The 12,955-nt window shown below is 40.2% G+C and overlaps 1 protein-coding gene across 1 annotated transcript; it reads right to left on the bottom strand.

Annotated features, from left to right (window-relative positions):
* Positions 1–388: 388 nt before the first annotated feature.
* Positions 389–12,754, bottom strand: LOC126832310 (epidermal growth factor receptor). Its single transcript, XM_050563058.2, has 6 exons — positions 12,573–12,754; positions 11,156–11,518; positions 10,174–10,320; positions 4,768–4,845; positions 3,682–3,800; positions 389–1,297 (listed from the first exon to the last, which is right to left on the bottom strand). Exons 1-6 carry the CDS (start codon positions 12,724–12,726, stop codon positions 1,208–1,210), a joined length of 951 nt encoding a protein of 316 aa, XP_050419015.1. The 5' UTR covers positions 12,727–12,754; the 3' UTR covers positions 389–1,207.
* Positions 12,755–12,955: the final 201 nt, after the last annotated feature.

The following is a 12,955-nucleotide window of genomic DNA, read 5'->3' as shown; positions in this document are numbered from 1 at the left end:
GACATCTCCACTAAATTCAAATCGATTTGGCAAGTCGATAAAAAAAGCCTCTAATGTCTAAATTTTCGTTTGGAAAGCGGAGCGGACGCCGGTTGTTTAACAAGGGTTAAGTTACATGTTTAGTTTAATGAATGCGACTGAGATTAGGTCGCAATTAACGCATTTCTTGTTTTGCAGAATCGATTATTTGACAATTGTTATATTTCATGTTTAATTGTTCCCATTAATATATTATTTCCATTGAGTAGATTCCGGTTCAATAACCGTGTACAAGAAGTTAATACTGCCTAAATCAATTATTCATCTTGTTTGCTTGTCGGCCTTACAGGCGTTCTGCTCTGTCGATGTTCTGCTGTGTATCCAGCTCACCATAAAAGAGAGAAATGGATACTAATAGAAATAGTTTATTCATCACTAACCATTAAGAAAACACATATACAATAAACCTAAAACACATTAAAAACTGGAAAATTTACTTTCATATAAAGCCCAACTTCTCACCAAAACAAGACAAACAGTACATTAATACAACACAGACAACACAACCGTCACTCTGATGGGGAAACACTTTACAGCCAGATAAAAACAAATTATATTTAACTTGAACATCAGCCGTCTACGACGATTAATTAATTTTGGATAATACCATGTTAAAATTAACATTAGAAATACTCATTTATTGCAAATACTACCACTGATGACATAATCAGGGTCCGTTAAACTCTGTGAAAACAACAATTCGTACAACATATAAACTGAAAGATTAAATTAAAATGTACAATACCGGGTGTAATAGGATGTAGTTAATTAAAGTCTATTATACCGGATATAGTTCGAAAATAGCGCTAGCGACCCTTTAATTGAAAGCAATTTTACCAAACATAATAAAAAAATACCCCTCTTTGGTTTAGGTCTTATCACAGTATCGTTGATCTGGTTAGGGGAAAAAGATTAAGGGTAAGTCAGCTTGTTTATTAATTATAATTTAATTATGGCTGACAATACTGTATAGTGGAACACACAGTCGGTAATATCTCAACACTGGCTTTATCTGTAAGTTAAATTGTCATTCCACAAAACAATTTCTGCCTCAAATCAAATAGGTCTAGTCAATTTAATATCTCCTCCACTGGGTTTTAGCACAATATGACGTTTATAAACAAAATTGACGCTTATATGTGAACACAGCTGGCGGCCAACAACTGTTTTAAAAGTCAATACAGTTCTGACTAACAGTGTAGGTACTTTCTGGACAGTGGCTAACACACTGGTCACCCATCTTAAAATCACGACATACCTGAAACACAGTTTACAACTTAATATGATATAGCAGCTGGTGATACAAAATAGTTTGCCAGGCAACGAAACATACACCCACAGCATCACGGTCATCCGGCCAGTCCTAAAAGGCAACTGTGCAGTGAACATTTTGGTAAATAAAAGCAAATTCTTTATACTATAAAATACTCCGGAAACAGAACCGAGAATGATGCACAGACCGATTAAGCCCATTTCAGTATCGAGAGATACTAAATAGAATTTGTGAAATGCGACACGCTTCCTCATTTATCTAACGTAAACGACACAACATACTGGTTGCCAGATAATAAATTACGCCGCTAGGGGTTAGGTATACAAAATATGCCCAATTGTAAAATGCCATAGTGCAAGCATTTGAAATAGGAGTATATTTTCGACTTCATGGTATCGGGGGATTACAGCTATTACCCTCACTGTGAGCTAATCGAACATTGGGTGATTAGTTTTTGCAATGGCATGGAAGCATACTTGTTACTAAATGTGTTGTTGAACTTCCATTGATCAGAAAAATGACTGGACTTAAAGGACAATATTGGTGCCAGTCATTATCACATATGTGATAGAGCTGGTTAAACACATTCCAAATATATCAGAGGCGGATTCCAGGGAGGGGCGAATTTTCGACATTGCCCTTTTTTACTGCTGAAAGTGCCTTTTCTCAGACCCAAATATGTCCGTTCACAATTCGTTGCAGTGATCCCAAATGACTCAAACCATCGATTCAAACACACCAGTCTGGTCTAATTAATGCTTCCACTTTCAAACGAATTCTTGTTGTTTAGCTGACGGTGCCCTTATCCTGAGTGACTATAGACAGACATCTTGTGTGGAATCGGCGGCGTATACACTCATGCCCATCACCGACGCGCATGAGTGCAACTTGATGTAGCATTGTTTCATGTGTGGACAGTACAAAGTACAAGTTACAAGGCTTAAATAGTGAAGTGGCTAGGGAATAGATTCGTCTTTTTTCCCATCATAATGCCTCGCTCGCCTTGACAATTTTCTGGTCGCATGTTCAACTGGCTTTTTTGCTCGATTTTAAACATGCATTATGCAACAGCAAAATCTGCTTATTACAAGTCTTTCTTTAGGCCTGAAATGTTATCTAAATTATCAATTAGACATTAATTAACTTATCCAGACCATAATAAACTCTCAATGTCAATGCTAGCCTTCGATGTAGGCTGGATTAGATTCCTATATACCGCTAACGGCCAAAGATAATTAAATCAGAAAAAGTGGATAATCGAGACTATGCTGTTTATATTAATGATTTTAGTAATGATAACCGAGACTATGCAAAAATTTCACCGGCTTCTTTCTCGGCTCATAGTGGATCAATTTGACTGAAATTTTCAGCAAATTACCTTTACACTATCTAGTTTTTAACTATTATAGCGAGAAGTGCCATCTCTTTATCTTATCTCCCATAATATATCTTTAAGGTTCTTTTTCAACGATTTCCGAACGCTTACTTAGACAAAAATATCAGCCAAATAGCTCTTGGAATGGCTACAGATGCAAGGAAATGACGGATAATTTCCTTGCCCCCCCCCCCCCAAAAAAAAAGAAACCCCCTCTCAGCGGCGTGCCCCGTCTCCGCGATCAGTGCCCTCATTTTGCGGCGCCCCCCCCCCCCCTTTTCAAAATTCCTAGATCCGCCCCTGTGATTTTAACACAGAGATCGCTACGATAGCTGAGTGATACAAATTAACTGAATCGGAAGTGACGAACGCCAAAGGAAAACACGAGTCATCTCTCTATATAACTGACTGATGTGACGAGTGATAACGGATATACGGGCGAATGTCTGCTCACTAATAATTCCTCCGAAGACCAAAAGTTGTTGTGTGAGACTGTGAGAGGATATCTGATAATTCATGAAAAGAATTGACTGCCACTAGATAAGTGAACGCGAAACAGAAAAAGTCCGTGCATTACCATGTTTTTATAAGGTATAGAATGAATATAAACAAGGGAATGTCCGGACTATTTCTATTTTTCTCGTGTTCTCTTATCTAATGACATTCAATTACTTTATTGAATTGTCAGGTATCCTCTTACAGTCCCATATAACAACTTTTGGTCTTCAAAGGAATTATTAGTGAGCAGAAATTCGGCCGTATATCTGTTATCACTAGTCACATCAGTCAGTTATATAGAGAGATGATTCGTGTTTTCCTTTGGCGTTCGTCACTTCCGATTCAGGAAACCTGTATTACTCAGCTATCGTAGCTATGATCTCTGTGTTAAAATTATATTTGGAATGAGTTTAACCAGCTCTATCACATTTGTGATAATGACTGGCACCAATATTGTCCTTTAACTAAACTTGTATTAATTACTATAAGTCCTTACCTGACAATCGTATTGTGTAGGTCCTGTACAACCAACAGAACAAAAATCATGACAGCATCCTTCTGGTCCTTTCATAAAGCAAACACCATTACACGAATCATCACACTCCAATCCATAATCTAATACAAAGAAAGGTTATCAGGCAACGAAGCATAGCACACCGCAGCTTAATCGTCCGTGCAGTCGACAAGGGTTGTCTAATATGTAGTGGGTAATGTGAGCGTTTACAAGATGCTGATATCAAATTAATACAAATGGGTGATAACTTTTGTCGTTTGCGCGTTAACATTGTTCAACAAAGTCAAACAATGGCCATAAATCTAACTTAATTAATAGAAATATTGTTGGAAATCGACAGACTTCTCTGTTTAACTAATTTAAATAATACAGATCAAATTTCTCATTCTAGCGTTCACGCCATTTTACGAAGCGAAACAGGGGCCATAACCCCAGAGGTTATAAACGGAAATCGTTGAAACTATTCGGTTTACTAATTTAAATAATGCATATGAATTTCATATAGATCAGATGATAACTTTTGTCATTCGAGCGATCACATGGTTCTACAAATGGAAACATGGACTATTTGTTGAAATTCTCCAGTTTACTTATATAAATAATGCATATAAATTGTATATAGATTAGGTGATATCTTTTGTCCTTAGAGCGTTCACATTCACAAGGTTCTACAATGGACCTTATAAGGTCCAAGTTCTACAAAGTGAAACACGGGCCATAACTCTAGAAGAAATAAAATAGGATTCTCCATCTCACTAATGTAAACCACATACACACATTTCAAAACAAACGGATAATAAATGTAGTCTGTGGATTGTTCGAAATTACAGACGACGGATGTACGGACGGGAGCGACGACAATATACGACTATATTTCAATATAGGCGTATAAAAAGCACGTCAGTTAGACATTGGAATTTAAGCATATGCGTAATGTGCGGCCATTACCTATCCATGAATGTTTATTTGTTTATATAATAATAATTCAATTCATTTGATAGTGTGCCTAAAACCCAACTACACTAAATTAACTAATATCGTATTTTCAAGTAATAAAATAGTTTTTACCTAAACGGCAGAGACTTGAACTTGCTCCCCAGCAACTTGATACCCCATTGAATTCACATTCTACAGGACATGATGAACCTACAAAATATATCAGAAATAATGACGGCGTATTAGTAATTTACACGACAAATAAATAATCACTTATGACGTTCGTTCGTTCGTTCTTGGTGTTTAACGTCTGCTTCCACATAAGTGATATCGCAGACAAGACATAGGAGAGCCGAAGCTGATTCCTGTTTTTTAGAATATGATTTTGCAATCTTTCCATTTGGCCTGAGGCCATGGATTTGGTTTAGTGGGAAGTTCTTCCCTTTATTTAATATAAAACATATCGTTTGGTAGATGATCTCGTCTGCTTCTGGATTGGTAGATGTCATCGTTTTAGTGTTTAGGTGCCAGGCCCGTCTTATCGTGGCCTCCGCTTACTCCACTATCCCACTCTCTGGGTTTGGTATCAGTTTTATTTGCGGAATAGTGTTTAGGTGCCGAGTTCGTCTGACCGTAACTCCCCCTTACTCCACTATCCTGCTAGTTTGGTAGATGTCATCTTTATGGGGTTTGTGTTTAGGTGCCAGGCCCGTCTTATCGTGACCTCCCCTTACTCCACTATCCCACTCTGTAGGTTTGATGTCTGTTTTTGGTGGAATAGTGTTTAGATGCCGAGTCCGTCTGATCGTGACTCCCCCTTACTCCACTATTCTGCCAGTTTGGTATAAATCCCCTATGTAGTTTAGTGTTTAGATGCCGGGCCCGTCTAACCGTGACCCCCTCTTACTTCACTATTCTACTTAGTCCAACTGTGTCCATTAGGGCGTGGATTTGTTCGAAGATTTGCAGTCTCGGGAAGAGTAGGTTCTTAGTGTTGAATGGTATGTTGTTGGTCTCCATTGTTCTCACTAGTTCCCTTCTCTCCTCCTCGTATATCTCGCAGTCTACCAGGACATGGTTGGTGGTACATTCTTCTCCGCACTCACAGATGATGACTTGGTGTTTGTAGTCTCGCAGCCGCTCTTTCACCCTTAGCTTCGATATAAGTCTACAAATATCTCTTCTAGGGTGATTGAGTGTTGTCTTTGTGTAGATCTTGTCATCCAGCCGGAATCTGTATGTGTCAAGTTCAACGAGATTTAATTCCCAGATTGAATTGACCTGTCTTTTGACCATACTGTAGATTTCCGTGGTGCTGTAGTCTATGGTGCGGAGTGGTGCTGTGTCCTTGAGACCTTCATTGGCGAGTCGATCTGCCATGTGATGGAATCCACACGAGTTCTACTTTGCTTCCCTTCTCTATAACCCTCTGGTACAGCTGCCTGATTTCCAAAATAAGTTCTGGTCTCTAGTCCGAGTTGTCATTTTGGATTGAAATCAGACTGCTCAGAGAGTCGCTTGGAATGACGAACTTACTAGTCTTTTGATGGGAAATCCATGATATAGCGTCACGAATGGCCACAAGCTCTGCAGTGTACACCGAACAGTTATTGGGTAGTTTCCTACTTATTCCCTGTTTCCCGTTTGGCAGGTATATTCCAAACGAGCTGGTGCCCCTTTCAGGATTGCGTGAGCCATCCGTGTACACATGGTCCCAGTCATCAGACGGCCAGTTGTCTTCCAGGTGTTCTAGAGAGAAAGCACGTGCAGCAGTGGGGTTGTTTTTCTTGTCAGTTTTCTGTAGTAGATCTAGATTAACCGGCGGTATAGGGAGCGTCCAAGGGGCGATCGCTGGGGGGGGGGGGCGTGTTCATTTATCACAAGCTCCCCCAGTTGCAGTTCCTTGATTGTTTGCCTGATACCCTGGCCGAAGCTTTTCTTTCTAGGATCTCTTACATATCTTGTCTTTTGTAGACTGACAAAAGTAGGGGATCTTTCGCCAAGTTGCGAGATCTTGGCCCAATACCTTGTCGCTAGTTCTTTCCTTCTTAGGGACAGGGGCAACTCCCCGGCTTCCTGTAGTAATGCCTCTCTCCTAGTCCCAAGCCCTACGCCGGTCGCAATACACAGAGCTTTGTATTGGATGGTGTCAAGCTTACTTAAGAGTTTTGGCGCACAGTTCATGAAAGCCAAAGAGCCGTAGTCTAATACAGAGCGTATTAGAGCACGATACACCATCATTAATGTAACTCTATTGGCACCCCATGTGCTTCCCGTTATTTTCCTCATTAAGTTTAGGATTTTGGTGCATCTATCTACAGTCTCGTCGATGTGCGGTTTCCAGGTCAGCCTTCGGTCAAAGATTACGCCAAAGAACTTGGTTTGGTCTTTAAACTCGATGGTTTTCCCGTTCATACACAGAGTCATTCTGTTTATCCCTCTATCCCTGATTACAAGCATGCCGACTGTTTTCTTCTCCGAGACTTTGAATCCCCAATCGTTTGCCCATGCCATGAATTTGTCTAAGGCCTTCTGCATGTTCTTTTGTAGTTAACAGGAGTTCCTCCCTTTCCTCCATATGGTACTGCCATCAGCAAATTTAGCTAACTCAGTTTTGGCGTCGAGGTAGGAAGATTTCTGTATGTCATTGATCATGATATTGAAGAGAGTGGGACTGATAACCGACCCCTGAGGCGTGCCATTTTCTAATTTTTGCTCGGGACTCAGGAATCTGCCTACATTCACCTGTATCCTTCTATCGCTCAGAAAGCTTTTGATCCACCGAAACATTATGCCCGTTATACCAATACGTCCTAACTTGAAGAGCAGCCCGTCTAGCCAGACTAAATCGAAAGCCTTAGTTAAATCTACGAACACGACACATAACAGGTTCCCAGAGAGGAGTGCCTGCGACATGACTTGCCGTAGTCTCACCAAGTGGTCCGTTGTTGAACGCCTTTTCCTGAACCCGCTTTGATTTTCGTCGATCAGTCGGTTGCTCTCCAGATAGAACTGTAGTCGTATGTTAACCATTGTTTCCAAGGTTTTGCACAGTGTGGATGTCAAGCTTACTGGTCGATAGGACTCTGCCTTTGTTCTCTCTTTACCTGGATTTGGAAGAGGGATGACGTTGGCTTTCCGCCATTCTTTGGGTACCTCTCCTGTCAGCTAGGATGTGTTGAAGAAGTTTAGTAGTATCCTTTTGGCATTTCTAGGCAGATGTTTGAGCATCGAGTACTTTACTTTGTCTTCACCAGCCGCACTATCCTTCTTGAGGGAAAGAGCCTTATTTAACTCCTCCTCAGAGAAGGGTAGATTGATTGGTTTAGCCCCTTCATTAGGTTCAATTTCTAATGAAGGGTGCTGTGGGTAAAAGATTTCCTTTCTCTTCAGGAACTCTGGTGATTGATTTTCGTCCCTGCTTGCGTCAGCGAAAGCTTTTGCAAGTAGATCTGCCTTTTCATTGCCGTTGGTAACGTACTCATCTCCATTCTTTAGGTTTGGTATGTTGAATGATCTGCGCTTCCCGTTCATGGCGTTCAGCTTCTTCCAGACGGCACCTGTTTGCGTGTTTTGATTCAACGCATTACAGAATGTCATCCAGTGTTCGCTTTCTGCCTTCCGGATGGTGTCTCTTGCGGCGTATTTCAACTTCAGGTAGTTTTGGTGATTGACTTCAGTGTAGTGGCGTTTCCGTAGGCGTAGTGCCTTCTTTCTTTCGTTAACCGCCTTCTGACATTCTGGTGACCACCAAGGTTTTCTAATCCTTGATTGCCCTCCAAAAGTCTTGGGAATGGAGTCGTCTGCGGCTCCTATAATAGCACTCGTGATGTTGGCTGCGTACACGTCGATGTTGGCATCGATGATGTCTTCTTCTTTCCACCCAAGGCAGCCTACACGGAAGTTAGCCCAATCAGCCTCTTTTATTTTCCAATTGGGTTTCCCGTTATAGACTTCCCTGGTTGTTTCACATTGGATGCAGAGTTCTATCAGTAGATGGTCACTGCCAAGTGTTTCATCTTCGTGTACTTGCCAGTCGCAGCGGTTTGCCATACCAAGCGTACAGAGCGTGAGATCCAGGTGTGAAGGTGGGGCATTTCCTCCAACAAAAGTAGGGCTCTCGTCGTTCAGTACGCATAGGTCGTTCTCTTCTATTATTGAGCATAGGCTAATCCCCCGACAGTCATTCCTCGGTGACCGCCACAGGACGTGTTTTGCGTTGAAATTCCCGCAAAACACAAATTCGTCCTGAGGAAGCTGGTCGAGAAGTGACTGGAAGTCAACTGGTTTACTCGTGACATCTGGGGGTAAATAGACATTTACTATTGTCAATTTTGTATTATTGCTCTATGTGATGGCTATGCCCATTGCTTCTAGAGGGTCCTCTACGTCAAGCGAAACAGAAATATAATTTAAGTTATCACTGACGTAGATGGCAAGACCGCCGCCACGTGTCGTGCTGTCCGGTCTGTCCCTTCTCTGACAAGTGTATCCGGGCAAGTAGATGTCGTTCTTGGTTGGTAGTAGCTTGGTTTCTTGGAGGCATATTACATCTTTCGGGTTGCGGGTGATGTATTTTCTCAGCTCAGCACATCTGGGAGCCAGTCCATTAACGTTTAGTTGTAGAACTTTAACCTGGCCCGCCATGATGACTGTCCGGATGGATGCCTCTCTGTCTTGTCTATTTATTGGTCAATTGGCGTTTCACATTCCATAGGAGGTACCTCATTAGTGTTCGTCTTTGGTGTTAAAACCGGCAAGCAACTGGGCATATCGCCAGTGCTGTAGTGACGAACATGAGATATCCTTCTACGGAGTGCGAGGTTTGCCGTTTGATCGCCTTTTGTGGTTTCTTCGTCGTCGTCTTCTTCTCTTGATCTTTTTTTACCGTGTTGATTGAATTAATCATGGCACACAGGACATCGGCGTTGACCATGTGTGTCTCTATTTTGCCGAATAGGCTTGCCATCTTGGTAGTTTGGTCCTCATTGGACACGGCCACCATCACTTATGACATTAATACAGAAGAGTTATTGATAACCCTTCCTGGCTATAATACACACGATGTATTAGTAGCCCTTTCAGGCTGTAATACACATGATATATTGGTAGCCCTTTCAGACTGTAATACACATAATATATTGATAGTCCTTTCAGACTGTAATACACATGATATATTGATACCCTTATCAGACTGTAATACACACGATATATTGGTAGCCCTTTCAGACTGTAATACACATGATATATTGATAGCCCTTTCAGACTGTAATACACATAATATATTGATAGTCCTTTCAGACTGTAATACACATGATATATTGATAGTCCTTTCAGACTGTAATACACATGATATATTGATAGTCCTTTCAGACTGTAATACACATAATATATTGGTAGTCATTTAAAACTCTCCAATACACATAACGCATCTGTACCCACTGGCCGACTTAAGGTTATAATACGCATTATTATGTATCAGTAGCCCTTTTAAGACTTTTATTCACAAGATGTATTGATAGATTTGATAATACTTACAGTCGTTGGAGTATGCCTTTGCTCCATAATGAACCGAATTATTAAATCCGACTGTGTTCAATCCTTTGGTTAATTCATCCCAGGATATGGTATTTACATAACATAACACAGGATTCTGTAAAAACAGCACTTTACCCTCAACAATTTCTATAATAAATGAAATGAAATGAAATGAGGGGTAAACGTCCAACTGCTCCGACTGGGGTAATCAATATGGGCATATTTCAATGTGGGTGTATAAAAAGAAGAGTGTGTACAGTGTAAACTGATACTGCTGAGTACAAATAATTTCGAGATCTGATGGTTTTGAATAGTGGAATGCTTTGTCGCCGACCAGAAACAAGGAATTCATAATCATTTAAAAGAAAATTAGAAGAGACCACCAATGATCATTTTCCAATTCTTTGTTCCTACACAAAGTTTACCAGTGTACTCAGGCGAGAACTCAATAATCTTTGTGTGATGTGTCAGAATTTTGTGTCAATAATGTACCAATAGTAGAATATGCGACAAAAGGGTCATTGGTTGATTTCCTTTCATAAATTGCCATTTTGTTGGTTCTTTTAACATCCAAAGATGAACAAGATGAATTTTGATGGCACCAGGTCTTGAAATTACAAATTTGAGATTTGTATATTGATTCGAAATAACCTAATATAGTTTGCTAATGCCGCGTTTTCTTCGAACTTCACAATAAACAATTCTTACCTTAGTTTATACAACCATTTGTATATAAGATAAATAAAATGGGGATAATGGTACAACCCTGGGGAGCTCCTGTTCTGTTGCTAGTTAAATAAGAGGAGACACCCCCCCCCCCTAGTTGACGCAGTAGTAGCATGGTTTGTTACAAACTACGACCGGTTGAAAGTTTCGTCTGATATTATAAGAGCTTACAAGTGCGTCGATAATGGGGAATTTGTGGATATATTGCAAATATAAATTGTTACTGTCTATGAAAGTTGGACAATATTTATCTTACCTCTTAAAGCCGGCAAATGGAGTTCCTGAAGACCAAAATGTGGACTGTTAAACCTAGACGTCAAAGCAACAATTAAACTGTACTCATCGCCACGTACACGATACGTCCTGTTACCCCGGATCACCTCTAAACTCCTAAACTTGATCTGATCCAACTCCGACACCAAACCGATCAGAACGTACCCAGAGACGTAACGGATCTCCGACAGAAAGGTCAAGTCGTAATCTATAGTTGGATCATCTAAATTTGTGATTTCAAGATTTCCGTGAATGAACGTGCATCCTTGGTAACGGTTTTTCAGACTCTCGTAATGGTTTCTCAAAGTTCCACTGTAGCCGAATCCCACACTAGTACCATGACACTCTGAAATACATGTTATTTAATATTTCAAAACCCTAGAGGAGCTAGATATTGCAATTCTACAAATGGATTAATTTGTTGTTATACAACGAAATCCGTTCTATATTTGTTAACAGTACATAGTACTTTGATCAACAATTTATAAATTAGAAATACACAGTCATGACCTTTCACCCTGATACTAACTATCGCTAAAACTCGCTAAAGAAATACAGTTTGTAGACTAGCAAGACCACATTTACACATCGGTATAAAACAGAGCTATTTGACAAGCCGAAAGGCAAAACAACACCGAAATTTGAGCTCATGCTTTAATTTAAAAAGAGCAGCATAAGGTCGCATGCATAACATCGTTGATTTTTTTCCAGGTTCTCTGTTTACCTCTTACTTCTAAAGACAGCTGTGCACGTATGTTCATTATTAGATTAAAATATATCTAATGGTCTAGTTTGTTTTGTGTGAACAGGCCCCTCCCCATCCCCACCTCTCTCTCTCTCTCTCTCACAAGGAACGGGTGCTGGCAGGGATGTGTCAACATTTCGGTCTCTTTGTAAGACAGTGTTTGTATTAGTAAATACATGTACACGGAGCGATACATTAATGACGATGTTGTGTCGTCAAGGGTGACATTTCAAGACCTCTCCTGTTCGATATTTTTATCGAATTGGGTGCGACCAGTTCGTAATCTCCATAACGACGCCAAAACCACTGAAAACCTAAAGAAACCCCAGTTTTCCAGTCGCTTTATGACAGAATTTTAACGTTCTCAATCCTTGCCAGCCTTTTGTACGGCTATTTTGGCGCCAGCCGTCAACAATCACATATCAGTCAACAAAAGGACAAGGAGAATAGTTATATATTTCCAGGACCTAACTTGAATAGTTACCAAATGGTAAACAATGTAATGATATAGGTAGTGTTATGGAAGAAAGTGTCTATAAACTAAAACAATAAAGACAATATTATCCAGTTATTCTGGTTTGGCACCATATTAAAAACTTTCGAAACGCAGTGCAGTGTCATTTAACGGCAGGAACAGGTTCAATCAAGTACTCACCTTTATCCTCATATTTTGTTTTTTCCTGTAAATCAACCGAAGAACACGAAACAAAACAACCAAGTAGAACCAAAAAACGTAGCTCCATTTTAAGTGAACATAAAACTTTGCTCTTAAAAGTTCTTGTATACCACGGTTTTATACCACGTGACATACATATCCCACGGTCGTCTGCAATGCGCGTGCTATTGGCATTCGGCTGGTAGAGGTAAATAGAGTAATAAGTTTGATATGAGAAAGGATGTCGTATGGTTCTCGTCATTGTTTTAAGAACATGATCGTATTAACATTTACCACTATCTAAATTACGTCATAAAAACTCGCCTTTATTTCCTGTAATTAGTGACCTATATACCAATTATTTAACCCCCAAAGTTGCGCAC

The sequence above is a fragment of the Patella vulgata genome, chromosome 9 (genome assembly GCF_932274485.2).
Source record: "Patella vulgata chromosome 9, xgPatVulg1.2, whole genome shotgun sequence".
Classification (NCBI taxonomy): domain Eukaryota; kingdom Metazoa; phylum Mollusca; class Gastropoda; family Patellidae; genus Patella; species Patella vulgata.
This window is presented reverse-complemented; position numbering and strand designations above follow the sequence as displayed.